At 39.9% G+C, this 13,636-nt stretch overlaps 1 protein-coding gene across 1 annotated transcript; it reads right to left on the bottom strand.

The window, feature by feature from the left end:
* Positions 1-649: 649 nt before the first annotated feature.
* On the bottom strand, positions 650-13,298 carry LOC107731760 (FTS and Hook-interacting protein homolog). Its single transcript, XM_016542929.1, has 12 exons — positions 12,836-13,298; positions 12,105-12,243; positions 11,730-11,992; positions 9,733-9,963; positions 8,202-8,447; positions 7,876-8,043; positions 7,643-7,722; positions 6,754-6,923; positions 5,336-6,646; positions 5,048-5,226; positions 4,514-4,676; positions 650-1,268 (listed from the first exon to the last, which is right to left on the bottom strand). The coding sequence occupies exons 1-12, from the start codon at positions 12,962-12,964 to the stop codon at positions 958-960; spliced, it is 3,390 nt and encodes a 1,129-aa protein (XP_016398415.1). The 5' UTR covers positions 12,965-13,298; the 3' UTR covers positions 650-957.
* Between the last annotated feature and the right edge of the window lie 338 nt (positions 13,299-13,636).

The raw sequence follows: 13,636 nt of genomic DNA, 5'->3' as shown, positions 1-13,636 counted from the left end.
TGTTTCGTTGTCTGTTGAGGAAGTACAGACGTTCCTCTCGTTGATACCAGAGGAGCGGATCCAACGAGAGCTTGATGGGGCGACGTGGAATGAAAAATTTTTTTAGGAGTCGCGGCAGTAGATGCGGCGCAACTATAACGACATGTGAATAATTCTGCCCATTCTAAAGCGATACTAAACTGCAGTGGAAACGCAAACCGACCTGAGCCGAGCCGAGCCAAGCTGTGTCGAGTCTTACGGTCCTCAGCAGCCAATGACACTGACCCGTTCAAACTGATTTTTAAGGTGTACTTCACGCGTATTTAACACGTTGAATACACGTATTTAACGTGCCAACAAAAATGAAACACATTTTTGCTTAGTATGGTTGAATTGGATCATCAAAGGTCAGTAGCAAAGACATTGGTTAATAAAATGGGAATAAATAGCCTATATTTGTCTTATTTAACATTCAGGAATACTGAATCTGTTTTTGTTCGACTGAGATGAGTAAATGCCTGTTGACATTTACTGTAGAACCCCAGTAGCATCATGTTTCTCACAGCGTGCACACAACGCCTCTGCACTTACTCCCGATTTCTCTCAACATGGCAGCACGAGAGCTGTCAGACAATACATGGGAATTAAAGTAACTGGAGTTACTGTGTACAAAAATCATTATACACATAGATATTTTATATAGACTATATACAAGATTTATATGCACAATTTCCTAAAGCTTAATAGATAAATGGTCCTGTACAATAAAAAAAACGACATTATGAACATGAGATTATTAACAAGAGATGTCCTCTCTCTTTACCTTTATGATCAACTGATTTTTCCTGTCTCTTTGAGTGCATTAAGTCCCTTGAAAAAAAGACTGTTTGTTTGAAAAATCTCAGGGATATAATAGTCTACAGCTCAGTGCCGGGAACAGTGGATATAGCAAGTATAGAGGAACATTTTGGCCTGGTGTTATTCCTCAGTGCCTTGACTAGGTGGGAAGGGCAGGGCTACAGCATGCTCCTGTGCAAGAGCTGCTAGCTCTTTGAGAAACTCTGAGAAAATAACAGCACAGTAGACTGCGTTTTTCACCCTTAATGCCTCTGCCTGCTTCTCCAGGCCAGAGCCCCCACTGGCTGCACCACCCCGAAACAAAGCACTGTGCAGAGACTGCCCTCCGTCTCTCACGTGGGCCAAGGCCAACTGAGCTGCATGTCGAGCTCTCGTAGGACTGTTGGTGTGCCTCAGGATAAGATCGCCCAGAGATGGTTTTCGGCTTTTAACTGTGGGAGAGACAGAGAGAAGAAAAGAAAAGAAATAAGTTAATAAGTTTCCTTGTGCATTATAATTCCTCTTTAGGCCATTTCAAAAATGAGTTGAAAGGTAAGTGAAATGTCTCCTTTAAATTGACTGAACATAATGACAAATTCTCAGGGTATATGAAGAGTTTTTAAAATCAAATGTTAGACTTTAAGACCTCTTCTGAGAGAGGTCTTCTGCACAAATAAAATTAATATTGTGTTTATACGGAGCAAATACTGAAGACATATTTTATATGTCAATATACAGTATACACATGTACTGACATTGGTTTATGTTCTAATATATGAATACTAGTGCTGTCAAAATTAGCATGTTAAAGGCAATTATATTAAAATATTTAACGCAATTTACGCAGGGGCGGAGCTAGTTGGCCACCCCACTCACAACTGCTGCTTCGGTCTTTTTTCTTGACAAGAATTGCATTTATTTAGACGCGGAACTATGTATGTCAGTTCCATGTCACGTTTAGCAGTGGCAACTCAAAGTAACAGCAGCCAAAATAACCTAATAACCCAGCTGCTGTGATGTCTGTTAATCAAAGAACAAAAGAAAAAAGGGGAAAATCAATAACAGTTGGCAACATTAGACACTAACTAACATTAAAAAAGTGAAATCGCAATGAACCACCCCTTTAAGGATTCATCTATATTTAATTTAGAATTTCATGTTTCATAACTTTATTCAATTTTGAAGGGCACAGGTAAATTCTAATAAATGTTAAAATCGACAGCTCTCAATTATACTGTAATGTTGAACGGCTATAGTCAATGGTTAAATATTAGGGGGAAAAAACAATTTCCTAGAGACATCAGTAGTATTGGTATCAGTGATACTGGCCTTCAGTCATAAAAAAAGATGCCATTAAACAAATATTAAAAAATACTATCTTTATGTTGTTTCAACATTAATTTGAAGATTGAATGTGCAATTATTGCAATAAAAAAGTACAGTTAAAAACTTTAATGTTAGGTGGGATTAATCGCGATTAAATTTCAGGGAAAAAATGCGATTAATTAGTTTTTGTTTTTTTTATCGATTGACAGCACTAATTAATACATACATGGATTTTGCTGATACTATAATAATGTTTAATATGTCTTCCTGGGACAGGGCAGCTCAGAGAGAAGCCACATAAGAGCTTATGTAGCGTCTGGACCACTCAAACACACAATATATATTTTGTTAGCTAGATTTAACAAATACTCTGTAACACCCCAGGAAGCCGAACAGGCCCCTGGTTCCATAGCAACACTGACACCAGATACATTTACGATCTAAAGGAATGTGAGCAGAGACTCTCACTGCATGTCCCATAAGCAAGAGGCAAATGCACAGTAGAAATGGACTTTTCTACTAATTAATTCATAGGAAAACCTTTCTTTGAATGAACAGTGTATCCTTCAGGTCATGGTGTATGTTGTCTTTGAGGTTTTATACTGTTTTATGCAGGCTTATGATCGAAACACTCCTTCCTGTCATCTTACATATATATAACCCTACCATGTTTAGTATCTATGAATTAGTATTCGGATGATCTAATTGAGAGTGTATATTGTATGTTTATACCTACGCAACATATTAGTGTTCTAAGAGTCTTTAGTAATTTTGATCCAAGTTTCATATGCAAATTACCATGCTTTCAAACAAAGGGCCATAAAAACGCCCCAGTATCTCAGAACTCCCACTTGGGACGTCAGCCTCTCTCATTGGACAAGCCCATCTTGAGAGGCGGGGATCTTCTCCGACCTTAAAGGCACCACACCATGTGACCCGCCCAGGGTCGGTGGTTCTGTTAGGTTTCGATAAGATGTGAGTTCCAACGCTCCAGAACATCCTAAGTTACGTGCCAGGCTTCGGCCTCGACCTTTCCATTAATCAAGATTCTCTGACTCAAAACTGGTTCTTTTCATCGACCCAAATTCAGCAAAGATCAACTGGAAACTTCAGATTACATCAAACCTCTCTTTCAGACAGATGAGACATGCAAGTATCAAACTTAGCCTTATTAATTGATACATGAGGTATCATTTGCACCTTTTTACAAAGGTGTGTTTGAACTAAGAATCTGATGTTTCCCTTCAGGCTGTAAATCTGCTGAATATCAAATGGTACCATAGTTTCATATTCTTATTTCTCTTCTCTTTACTGCGTTAAGCTTTTAACCCTTTCCTATACCAACTGTATGTGTGTGTGTGTGTGTGTGTGTGTGTGTGTGTTTATGTGTATGTTAGACCAGTTTAAGTGTTTATGTAGTATGTTAGACTAGTTTAAGTGTTTATGTAGTTAATAAAGTCTTACTTGTATCACACTTGACGTTGTTCAGTGTTTTGCTCATAACTGGAGTCACTTAATCATGCCGATTTATGCTACATGCTCTGTGTAGAGTTGAACAGTAAGAAAGTTATTTCCTTTAACCAGGAAATTAACGTTCTTAGAATTGACAGACAGTTGACCCTGAGAGGTCAGCTAAATATCTACAGCGGATCTAAATATTCATAATTAATTATAACTAGTTATGATTAATTACTCATATTTCCCCATGAGCTGATTCGTTACACTTATGTTGAATTAAATGATATAGTTTGTGTAAACAAAATACCAAAAATATCCAGAATTTTTTTTAATGCATAATGCAGGACTTTTAATTATAAACAAGCCTGAAATACACAGGACTCTTAATTGAAATTGTCTATGGTTTACGCTTTCCAGTTCTCATGCTGTATAAGGGAGATATGCACTTTTACAACCATCTACAACATTACAATATAAAACCCATAAAGTAAACATTGTTTTTAATTCACCGAAAGCAGATCATAACCAATTGCTTGGCATAGATGCAAGGTATTCATTGACTGTGAACTACTCTGAAAACACGAGACTGTAGAATGCTCAATAACGCCATATTTTGACTTTGAGCGTGCAGCAATCAGAATAAATTAAATCATGAATTTTAATAATTTCTGCTTTCTGTTCCCAAAATTAAGACCCCTTTAAATGTCCAATAAGATTTCCGTTATACTATTTAATATATTTTTTTATGGTCTTATATTCAAAATATCCTTCAAGGCTTATTGTGTGATATGACCGTGTGTGTATTATGCTTTACAAAGGCGAAAGTCACAAAAACATGTCACATCAAAACATCAATAAAACATGATCTCTTGTTTTTGTTCCTGAGAATGTTCATTCCCTTTCATCCACCTACTTAATGAGTCTGAACGACGGAGGTTGGGCACTCCCATGGGTGAGTCAGACCAGTCTAACTTTCCTCTTGCAACCAGAAAGCGGCGAGCCTTTCTTAACATGGCAGGGAAATCCTCGTGTGCTGCTGCAAATACTTCAATGCGATTTTTTACTGATCCTAGCACCTGAAGAGTAGAAAGAAAAAGGAGTCAAAGTAAAAATCAACCTTTTTGAAAAAATCTTTTTGATGCAATGCATTTGTTTATAAACTTAAGTTCCAGTCAAATCTAATTTTAAATTAATTGCTTACTCAAACTTTATCCCTAGAACATTAAACAGCTTAAATTTTTTAAACCATAAAAGCTCAAAAAAGTGCCAATGACACAAAAGACAGTTTTTGAGTATTTAAAATCAATTCTGATTTCATATTTTTGATCAGAAAATGTACAAACCAATAAAAAGAGCAACTGAAAGTGATTCAGTCTTTGCATATTTTATATTAAGTAGTCATGCAGATGGATTTGTCATATTTCTACGTTATGCATTTCTGCATTACCTGAATGAGTGATTTAACACTGGGCTGAAACACCATGTTGGCGTTGAGGAGGAAAGAGCGGAGGAGAGGCTGAGGGTAACAGGCCAGCTGGAACACAACACCCGTCAGCAAAATGTTCACATATAGGGAGTTCTGCATCATACTCTCCAGTTTACTGAACAGGACTGTTATAAATGGACCTACACAGAGGGAGAAGCGGAACCAGTGACTTATGGTTAGCACTTGCTGAACTTGCACAAGTAACATAAGCACTCAAATCTTTAATTTGGTCATCTCTACATCGAGAACCTGTGTACGGTTGAGCAAGAGGTTGTCCGAGGGGTCGTGCGGGGCTAAACACCCCAGGGGCAGAGCTGTCAGGCTTCGTTTCACTGGAGTGCTGCTCAGTCTCCACTGGAAGACAGTCCTCATCTGTCAGGCTGGAAGCAGGAGCAGTGCGAGATTCCCGAGAGGACTCCTCCGAGCTGCGTGAAAGAACCCTCCTCTCCCTTACACGTTCCTCCAGCTCCTTCAGCTCCTGGTGAAAAGCCTCAATGCTGATTCCCTGGCATTTCGAGTCTCCAGACAATGGCTCCGACGGCGCCTGCTCCAGCAACTCCTCAATCAGACGCTCAACGGACTCCGGACCCCTACTTTCACGGGGAACTGTGGAAGTCTCGGTCAAGGCAGGAACAGGAGATAATCTCTGGCTCTCGCTTTGCAGACACTCTTGGGTAGAAGAGGGCACGGAGGTTTGATGTTGCAGATGTGGCTTCACCTGCACCTGAGATGATTTCATTGCCGATCCTACGTGTAAATCATTGTAGTCAACCGGGCACATACCCATCGACCCGTTCATCCCTGACTCCACCACGCTGTTATTTACATCAGAGTCCCTTTTCACTTTCTTAACTTCCATTCTCTCATCCACACTGTCTGTGAGCTCCACCTGCCCCATACCATTATGGAGCGCTGGATGAAGTGCCAAATGAGAGTGTTGGGATACGGTTTCCACAGCACCTGTTATTTCTGTAGAGACTGATGCAGAAGAAGAAGACTGGAGAGGTATAGAACTGGGAAGAAGGCTGTGTTTCTTACTGCGGGGTGTGAGACTGATACAGTTCTTGCTGATGGTAACAGCCCACTCTCCACTATCTCGATCTGAACTGCTCCACTCGGCACATGCTGCAGCCACGACTGCTGCCCTCTGCTGAGCGGGGTCCATTATGGAGAAATGCTCTTGTACCATACTGAGGGAGGGGTTGGACGTAGGAGCGGGAGATGGAGGAGGAGCAGAGTTTGGAGAGGGATTTTCTCCATCGTAAGGGGCTGACCAGTCTCGACAGGCCCAGGAGCAGAGCTCAATACCCTTCCGAGCATCACGCAGGTACTCCAGGTAGCCAGTCTCTCCTTCTGAAGCGTCTTGGAGTTGGTGCATGGGGCTGTCAGGAGACAGAGGGGAGGAAACACTACCACGAGGAGAAGAGGGAGCGTTCTCCGAGCCAGACGAGGGGGGGTTGGCTTGGCCTCCTGAGCTTTGCTGTCGAATAAAGAGAGCGAGGCGGGAAGGAGTGCTGGGTCTTGGGTGAACCGGTGACTCTGAAGTGGGACTACCTAGCACTGTAGGAAAAATGGAGAGAAAATACATTTTGTAGGCATGAACAGCAGCAAAGTTTTTTCAGTGCAGTCTAAAAGCACATCTGTAAATGTGCCTGACACAGGCTTACCCTTTCCCCAAAAGGCAGGTTCATCATCCCGCTCACTAGAGGGTGCTGCAGTGATTCGGCAGCATTCTGGTATGAGGGAAAGGAACTTGTCAGCTGATTTGCCATAGAGGTCTGTTTCTCTGACTGCCCTTCGCTGACTCAGCATTACATGTGTGCATGGCAACAGATACCTAGAGACAAACATTAAATAAACTTTTATTTTTTTACACACAAATAATAATTATTTTAGTCTCTTTCGCCCAAGTATGAGCAATATCAAATGCCTAATAAAACCCACAAATAAGAATCCTATTATATATGACACACAAATATAGGATCTACACAATCGTTGGTAACAAAAATAGTTTTTTGTAAGGAGTCTCTTATGCACACCAAGGCTGCATTTATTTGATCAAAAATACAGTAAAAACAGTAATATTGTCCAAAAATGATTATAATTTAATATGTCATTTATTCCTGTGATGGCAAGGCTGAATTTTCAGAAGCCATTAATCCAGTCATCAGTGTCACATGGCCCATAAATGACAGAAATATGTAGTTTTGGCACTCAAGTAACATTTCCTATTATTAATATCATCAAAGTTGAAATAATAATATATTTTTGTGGCAACTATGACAACAATTTATTTAAAATTGATTTAAAATAGAAATCACTTGTAACATTATGTCTTTACTGTCACTTTTGATCAATTGAATGCATTCATTGTGAAATATAAGTATTTAATTTCTTTAAAAAAAATCTTACTGACCCTAAACCTTTAACGGTGGTCTATGTAATGCATTGCAATTTGCAAAATGCATTGTCCAAATCCATCTATAAACAGCCAAAGCTTATTTTGTAGGCTTTCTTGATTGCAAATTGAGTCACACACCCAAGCACACAAAATACCTGAGAACAAGCTGGAGCATGAGGTCTTCACAGTTGAGACTGAGCAATGTCTTGAACAGACTCAGAGAGACCATGCACAGCTTCAAAGAGAGGGAAAGAAAAAACAATGCAACTTCAGTCACTCCACATTCCCAGGAATATACTGCTTCTTCAATGCTAAGTCTACAGCACTGACAAAACAGTGTATTTTCTATCTATACATGCACCCTAGCTGTAGCATGTGCCAAACTAACCCGTGAATTGCTGCTGATGCGTGTGAGTAGTGTATCAAGGATGGTGTCATTGTCATGGCGATGCAACAGAATGAAGCACAGGAAGGTCTTAAGGAGGGAAGTTTCTGTGATACTGCGTAAAAACAAGTCCAGATATGCCGTGCTTGCTATCATCTCATCCACTGACGACTGACAGAGGAACCATGAAAGAGAAAGAGAGAGAGAGAGAAATCAAAATAAGAGAAAACGAATACTATTCAAAACATTGTTTTATAATGAATTAATATGGAAACTGCCATCTACGCCAAATATGGCTCACATCTTCAGCCCAGTTCAGTGTGGTTCACCTTGTGCAGAGCGGGGCCTATGACTGGAACCAGGAAGCCATTGTGGAGGTAGTCAAGGAGTTGGCAGCGCACAAGAGGGTGTGCCACCTGTACTACAGCATTACAGAATTCAAGACTGTTCATGAAAAGCACTAGAGAGGAGACGCCCATCCAGTCCTCCCTCCGCAAGGCATGCCAGTCGTCGCCCCGTACCTCAATCTTCCGTGGCAGGGATGAATACAGTCCACTCAGCCCTGTTGCTAGCACCTGGGAAACAGAACAATAGGTGCCAACATTATTTCATAAAGTTCACCAAGCAATCTCTGCATTTTAAATATAAACTGAATGAAAAAACATTTGCAATATGCACATCTGAAAACAAAGCAAATGAAGCCTATACATTTGACAAGTTGCAACAAATCTATTTGACTAATGAACTGTATAAGTTGTAAATAAACGTATTAAGTTCACTGCTGCTTCACCCTTTGTAATAACACATTATGGTAAAATCACTGTAACACACAGGATCGTCCCTTTTTTTTTTTTTTTTTTTGCTCAACTACAACAAAAAGTACAGCTCTTATTTCAAGCACAGTTATTGTTATTCCAACATCTTAGCAAGGAATAATGATACACTCACTTTAATGAAAATTCTGGAAAATGTAGTCTCCAAAATGGAGACTAATTTGCAATATCCTGACCACAAGGATTTCTATTGAAATTACTGGATTATCAAATGTGAACATTCACTGAATATGGTAAACACATTAATGCTCAAGTATGGTGAAGAACATCATTCACATCAGGGCTAGTTTTATATCTGGAACTTCATCATGTCTTCTAGAGTCACAAAACAGGTCACCAAAGAAACTACCAGCTAGACCTATGCATCTCTAGCATAAAAAGACACAAAGTAAAAAATAAAAAATAAATAAAGTGAGAGAGGAAAATGTTGAGAAGTACTGCAGCATGGAGTCCTAGATGAGACCTCCAGTTGCATGCGTTAAGTGGGTCAGATGAATGCTCATATTATTCTCAAGAGAAAAGAGGACAGAGGAGAGGAAAGCAGCACATCCACTGAACCCAACTGAGTCCAAAACTGTAGCACAACTGCAGATGACAAATGGCCTTTTCATTCCACAATAGCCAATGGCAACCCAGAGAAAATACTACAGCAGTGGTTCTCAAACTGTCCTGGAGTACCTCCTGCCCTGCACATTTTATATGTCTCCCTCATCTATCACACCTGATTCAACTCATCAGCTCATTAGTGGAGACTACAAGACCTGAAGTGGGTGTGTCAGATATAGGGAGACATACAAAACGTGCAGTGCTGGGGGTACTTCGTGGAGAGGTTTGAGAACCCCTGTACTACAGGACTTTATATCTCCACTGAAACAGCTCCAAGAGGCACTCAAGAAATGAACAAGCGACATTTCAATTGAATGGCACAAACAAAAAAGGCAAATCATAACATGAACAGAAAGGATATATTAATAAAGACATGCTAACAGAAAAACAGGAGGATACACAACAACACACTCATGCTTACTGGGCAGAAGTAGGAGTTCTCTGCGATGTGACGTGCAACAGTGTGGTTGCTGGCAGAGGTTGCCATGACGAGCAGCAGCGCATCACGGGCCTGCTGCCCCAGAGAGCCGTCTCGATGAATAAATGGCACCAACAAGGAGAAGATCAGCAGGTTAGTGGGACCCTGCTGTACCGGTCCACACCTAAATATCAACTCCAAAACTGCAGTTTCCTTCGCCATGCATACACATACCTAACACAAACAAACATTATTTAGTAACAAATTGGGAAAACACATTCATATTCAATTATGCACAAAATCATTGTACATTACAGCTGTATGCACCCTTCATGCTTGGGCTCATATGAAATTTCTGGCCTGCTTTTTCAAATAACTAATTAGAGCATTTCCATTTGGAAAAAAAAAACAAGAGACCAATTGCAACTAATTTAAATAATTAGTTTTACTCCTCATTTGAGTGGAGAATTGTAAAATAGCAAGGATGGTTTATGTCAAGATCTGTCAAATATTTTGAGTCTTGAGAAGACCAACATGGAGTTTTGTTTCTGTGCTGATTGTAATCACATATTCTAATTTTGCTGAATGTTTTGTTGGTCCTGGAAAGATATTCCTGTCAGAAAAATAAGTTCTAACCCAATCCAGACCTCTAACCCAAAACTTAATAACCTAACCATTAAATTACAGGAAAAAGGTGTAACCAAGTTCTAAGCTCAATTTGATTGGTTGTCATGAATGTTGTTCCAAAAATGTTGACTCTGGAAATAATGGAACTCAAGGACAAAGACCGGTTCAATTATTGTAATCTGCAAAATTCTGTGGAATCAATTTAAATATGGGAAAATGCACAAATGACGAGTCTGCAGAGCAGGTTCTGTGCAGGCCTGGTCATGACTAACAATAAATGGTTCAAACTAGGGATGCACCGAAATGAAAATTCTTGGCCGAAGCTGAACAAAATGAAACACTGGGCCGAAGGCCGAATACCGAACACGGTTTTTCACGTTTTTCCCCCCATTTTGCCAATTTTTTCACCATTGCATAAATTAAATAGCCAAAATGTGCTTTTTACTGTTTTGTCTTGCTTTTCAAAGAAAAAAATAATTTACAAAACAACAATTTGAAAATATTTACTTAACACTGACATTTTTTTAGCATTCTAGCAGACATTATACCAATAAAACACAACTTAACTTAAAATTAATAAGTTAGTAAAATAATATTTTTTGGCCATTTTTTAGACCCCTTCTTGAATCAGGCATGTATTTTTGCCTTGCTGAGCAGAAGAGACTTCTTTTAAAACATTAGAGAATATTATAGATCCTAGTCTGAACACTGTGTGTAAATGTTACAATAAATGTTTTAATAGAGCTGTTGTAATTATTATTTTCATTATTATTTTCGTTTTTTATTTTATTTTACAGAACAACAGTAAAATTACAATAATAACATTTATTATTGTCACATGCCTTGTAAAAATTCATAAAAATGTTACTGAGCAGCTGACGAGTAACACAGTTTCAGCGCAGATTTCCCTCGCGCTTTGGACTTTGAACCCTACCGCCACAAGCTCGTGCAGCGCTGTTTGAACACATGCAATTCCTGCGTGTATTAGAAAACATAACATTCTGCCGTTTATTTAATTGTTTAAGGACATTTCGCGATTTTAATCATCGTACAGTAACCAGCAACAACCACCCTTCCTCTTCTCATCGAAGACATGCGATGCAGTACTAAACAGTCTCTCGCTGGCGGTGCTTGTAATGATTTTTGCGTCTTTCTCGGACAGCTGTTTCCACACTGCCGTCATGTTTGCTGCATTAGCGTGTGCCTCTATTTGATCGCGTCACGTCATTGTTCGGTACAATTTATTCTGTCTTTTCGCTTTTTTCTTTGCTATTTCGCTTAAAAATTTGCTATTTTCGGCTGAATAATTTCGGTTGCCGAACATTCGGTGCATCCCTAGTTCAAACAGGTGTCAGCATCTGCCTGTCAAACACCTGATTTAGCAGCAGTACGAGGCTGGACTCTAGGGCAGCAGGGCAGCCCAGCTGGGGATCCACACATGCTCCCAGCAGGCTTAGGAGCGGTTGTAGCACTGGACTGTGCAGGAGCAGGGGCTGATGTGACTGTCCTATCAGCATCTCAAACAATTTCAACAGCTCCAGCTGGCTGTCTGGATCCAGACCACGGCGCAAATGCCATTGTACCAACTCATCAAGGATGTTTTCTGCCACCACCATCTCCAGAATAGGACCCATTGCTGCAGACATTTCACAATCCATTGTCACATAAAGCAGCCTCTCATATATTACGCTAAACTGTGAAACAGCACAAATGTATGCTCCATCGAGCTCACAGGAGAGTGTTTTAACCTGGTGATTCAATGTCTCCCCCCGCTGGTCTCTCTTCAGCTAGCAGGCACAGCATCTGATCTGTGTGATTGCGAACTGCAGTGAGATCATCGGCATAGCAGCCCACTGAAGACTCTCTCTGTTTCAACACCCCTGACACCTGACAAAAAGACAAGGAACAGTTAAATTCTATTTGTGGCAAGGTCAAAGAGGAATAGGTGTCTATATTGATGTAGTGGAAAACAATCCAAATAAGAGAGCACCGACATACACTAAGGAGGAAAACCTGTTGATGTGTGGGTGTACCTACTGTATGCATTATATTTGAGCATAAAAGGTTACTGACATGCCCTAAAGACATAAAACTATAAAGGCATTTGTTTTCACATAAAACACACATTTCCAAATTACAAACCAAGCAAATAAACCAAGTGTTTTTGCCTTATTAATATGGAAAGACAACTATGAGCCTTTTAGTCAGAGCAGCATGCAGAGCATTCATTTTAACCCTATAAAGCCCACATTATCATGTTTGATACATGAATTCGTAAGCTCTCCGTTTTATCAACAATAAAAACTTTGCTGAAAAACCTGTTGTACACAATCTACTACATGCCTTCTGCCCTCTGACTGATAGTTCATACTTCGTTAACAAGTAAAAGCACAAAATTCAATTTACATGATTGCAGTTTATTTAAGGAGTTTATTTACACAATTATTATGAAAGAAAATAAGACTATGCTGTGTCTCACCTGTCTCCAGTGGTTCTCAAACACCATAAGACAAGTCTCAGGGTCGGCAGTGCATGGGCTGGATGGGGCTGCATGTCGACTGGTCCGAGTGCCTGGACCTCTTGGATTTAAACGACTCAGCCAACTCATCTTAGTGCACAGGCTGATCCAAATTTGATCAAAAGCTCAACAGGGAAGAATGAAGGGGAGAGAGGGAAGAGAAGTGTGGAGAGGGAGAGAAAAGGGAAAAGGGGAAAGGGGGGTAAGGCGGCTCACAAAAGGCGTCCAAAAATCAAGAAATGAAGAGTCCAGCTTGAAGAAATAAGAGGTAAAATCATAGAAAGGATGGAATCCTGCTGAAGTCTGCAGCAACAGTCACTGTACACCAGTGATCAGTGTGTGAGCATGCGAGGCTTGTCTGCACTCCCTGTCATCCAGTTTGCTGTCGGCACTATACTCCATACCGATACATAGACTCCTCCACACACACCTGCAGGGACAGAAAGAGAGCGAGAGGTCATTGATGACACATTCACACCTGCAGGTAAAAACAAAAAACAGTACAGCCAGTCAGTATAAAGGTTAGATTCTGAGGGAGATCGAAAGGGCACACAACATAAATTCCATTAGGGCAGCAACTATTTTGAGAATTGATTATAACATACATATTAATAGGATTAATATATACACTAATGTCAGTAATGGATGCTGAAAAGTCAGCTTTGTCATCACAGGAATAAAAAACATTTACAAAAAATTCCATGAGGGCTGCAACTATTTTGAGAATCGATTAACATACATGCTAATATGATTAATATATAC

This window comes from Sinocyclocheilus rhinocerous, unplaced genomic scaffold (assembly GCF_001515625.1).
Source record: "Sinocyclocheilus rhinocerous isolate Xijiao unplaced genomic scaffold, SAMN03320098_v1.1 scaffold2083, whole genome shotgun sequence".
NCBI classification, from domain to species: Eukaryota; Metazoa; Chordata; class Actinopteri; order Cypriniformes; family Cyprinidae; genus Sinocyclocheilus; species Sinocyclocheilus rhinocerous.
Note: the sequence above shows the minus strand (reverse complement) of the source record. Positions and strands in the feature narration are given on the sequence as shown.